A 3,162-nucleotide genomic window follows, 5' to 3' on the forward strand; every position below is an offset into this window, starting at 1 on the left:
CATATAATACGCAGTTTTCGCGTGCATATGATACGAAATTTGTTGGCGTGCATATGATACGCAGTTTTCGCGTACATATGATACGCATCTACCCCACAACCCTAAACCTACCCATCGCGTAGCATATACACGCCAAAGTCAATTTTTGCGTATCAATACCACGAGCTTTCGTTTTTATTTGGCGTACTATTTATAAGCATTTTCATGAGACCGGGCTCCCTCAGTTTGCCGCATTGTTGATTATTCGTTGTAGCTATTAGACTTGAGAGAAAAATATCAGAAAAGTGTATTAGTCCTATATTGATTCTGTAAACCCTGTACAATGTGCTTTTTTTTAGCGCAGAGGTAGCGCAGGCATTTGACGCGGAGTGATAATGGTTTGAATATTCATGATCGTAACTTCCACTTTCTATTACTGTGAATGCGCAGCTAAGGGAAAGAACGGGACAAAATGGTATGGTGGGGTGGGGGGCCTTGGAGATAATTGGCCCCGGGGCCTTTGCAAGTCATAATCCGTCCCTGATCTTGACGTCCATTTTTACAGTAGCTTAAAGTGCAAAACTGCAAAATCTACTTGCCTTACCAACCTGATTGTGTAACTGCTGTTTTTATGGTAGACACGTAACTTGCAAATATGTTTGTTCTCTCTTGTCTTACAAACATCCACTCTGCTTTTCTTGGAATTCAAACACTAAACCTCAGGAAACAATATTCCAAAGTAGCCAACACACTTTAGTGTGCACTTACAGAATCCAACATATTTTAACATATACATTTTAATATACAGTCACACATACTCAAATCTACATATATTTGAACATTATCTTCATATTGATTCTGATGACAGTTTATTAGATACAAACAAAAATCACTGTTAGCCACACAAATCACTCTCTATGGGAAACCAGTTTAAACAAACATTATCCATTCTATTTATTATATCTGACTTTTAATATAGGCTAGGCCTACATATAAATTTTTCTTAAATCTCTAATATCAAATCACTGATTCTGCATGCCTTGTATGCAATGTGAAAAGTTTCTCTAACTAATTTCCACAGTGTGCTGTATAGAGTTTCCTCGGGGCACTTGTTTACTCAGAAATGTCCTTGAAGAAGAACTGCACTTAACCAACTGGAGATACTGTAGCTTATAGCCCTCAAAATCCTACAGAAACCCAGACGCTGTACAAACTCTGGGTACACAGACATGGGTTATGAATCTGTGGGTCTCCAGCTGGTTTCTTTAAAAAAAAATTCAAAATTCCCCTTTCTCCGTCAAAATCTCCAAGGCGAAAAGGAAGCCTGCCAACCACAAATACATAAAATGCCATGAAATCAGAGGGCACCCACAAAGAAAAATAATCCTCATTTATACCTCTTCGACAACTGCAGTAACTATAGGTCTCACACGGAACAGCAATTTCTGTACCCTTAAATAAACAACTATTAGTCTCAAACGGGAACAGAGTGTTGCTCTGGATGGGTTAATGGTTATTTGGTTGGTAAGCATGATACCTCGACTCCTGGCCCCTGTAATCAATAGGCTGTTGCAACAACATTCAGCTTGTAGGCTAGTCCTATAAGTACATGAAGGCACGGCACTGATGTTTAATATTAATATGTGCAGAGACTGTAGCCATGAATAGTTTGCTTTTTTGTTTATTCACTATACTATCAGTGTTGCTGAGCCATACTTCCAACTACAGCCCAGACAGAACAGACAGTGGGGGACATGTCACTGATCACTGTTTCTCTCCACACCAGTCATTTTAGAATGGACTCCAAGATTATAAATTATTCTTTTTTATTATTATTTAATAATTTGCATCATACATAATGTATTCAATAAATATACCAGTAGCCTACTACTGCACATATTAACTAGATGTGCATTTTTGTAATGTGTGCCTTGTCGTCGGAGAACAGGCTCCCCCTGTTGAAAATAAATACATAACTTTAATAACTTAAATTCCACTTGTATTTCAAGAATTTTATTTAATTACGCCATTTAATTTACCAAGACCCTGCTGGGTTAGCTAAGCATGACTTTCTTGCATAAGCACTTTTATTTAATGACATTCTTAACATAACACATTAAAATGTTACGAATAAAATATTTATTCTAAAATATCTGTTCTGAAATTGAAGCAGGACACAGGACTAAAATAAATACAAAGCCAAGGCGCTGGCACTGTAGTCCTTTTGAGGATTTGTTTGCCAAAGCTGCAGCCCGCCTGTCATCTCCTGTGATGTCAGCGGCATATGAACAATGATAGAAGCCCGCAGCAGCCCCAGTTAGCCGTCATCTGTCCGCGTACACTTCTTATCTTTCCTTCTTACCTGCATAAGTTAGTCTTTCGATTCGCAGAGTTTCTACATCGTGGACACGATGTTTTTCTACGGGAGTTGCAGCTTGCTCCTGGCACTGGTGACTTTTCACGGCGCCACTCGCTCGGAAATGGTGTTCAGTTGTCCGAGCTGCACTGCGGAGCTCCAGGCGGGTTGCCCGATTCTCACGGAGATGTGTGCTGAGATTGTTCGCGAGCCGGGCTGCGGCTGCTGTCCAGTGTGTGCCCGGCAAGAGGGCGAGCTGTGCGGCGTTTACACACCGAGATGCTCCAGTGGTCTGCGGTGTTATCCCAAGCCGGATTCGGAGCTGCCCCTGGAGCAGCTGGTTCAAGGTTTCGGGAGATGTGGACGTAAAGTGGATACTGAGCCCACAGGAAGCGCAGAGCCTCGGGAAGTCAGCGGTAAGTGATTTAAAGGGTTTATATAGGCTAAGTGATTTAAATGTATGATTTGTAGCAGTAGCTAATCTACCTATAAGTGAGCTATAAATATGAGATTTTAATAATTTTCCTCTTCCTGTAGCCTAGCTTACATAATGATAACAAATCTGATGATTTATTAGGCTTAAAGCTGTTCCGTTAAAATTTTAGAGGGTGCTGTGTTTAATAATTTTTTTTATTCCTTATGAACAATTGATGAAAAACGCATTTCATGTAATAGTGACAGAAGGCATTACCTTAGATGTTTTTTAATAACACGTATGAAAAAAGAGTACAAATATTTAATTAATAAAACATAATTTGTCCTTGACAAACTGAATGAAATAGTATACATAGCCTACATTCATACATATATATTTATATATATATATA

At 39.2% G+C, this 3,162-nt stretch overlaps 1 protein-coding gene across 1 annotated transcript in view; it reads left to right on the forward strand.

The window, feature by feature from the left end:
* The first annotated feature begins 2,235 nt into the window (after positions 1-2,235).
* LOC107663074 (insulin-like growth factor-binding protein 2-A) overlaps positions 2,236-3,162 on the forward strand; it is a 17,610-nt gene continuing 16,683 nt past the window's right edge. Inside the window, exon 1 of the mRNA XM_016453226.1 lies at positions 2,236-2,751. Within this exon, the coding sequence (XP_016308712.1) occupies positions 2,391-2,751 (361 nt within the window). The 5' untranslated portion in view covers positions 2,236-2,390. The remainder of the gene's footprint in view (positions 2,752-3,162) is intronic.

The sequence above is a fragment of the Sinocyclocheilus anshuiensis genome, unplaced genomic scaffold (genome assembly GCF_001515605.1).
Source record: "Sinocyclocheilus anshuiensis isolate Anshui unplaced genomic scaffold, SAMN03320099.WGS_v1.1 scaffold2233, whole genome shotgun sequence".
NCBI classification, from domain to species: domain Eukaryota; kingdom Metazoa; phylum Chordata; class Actinopteri; order Cypriniformes; family Cyprinidae; genus Sinocyclocheilus; species Sinocyclocheilus anshuiensis.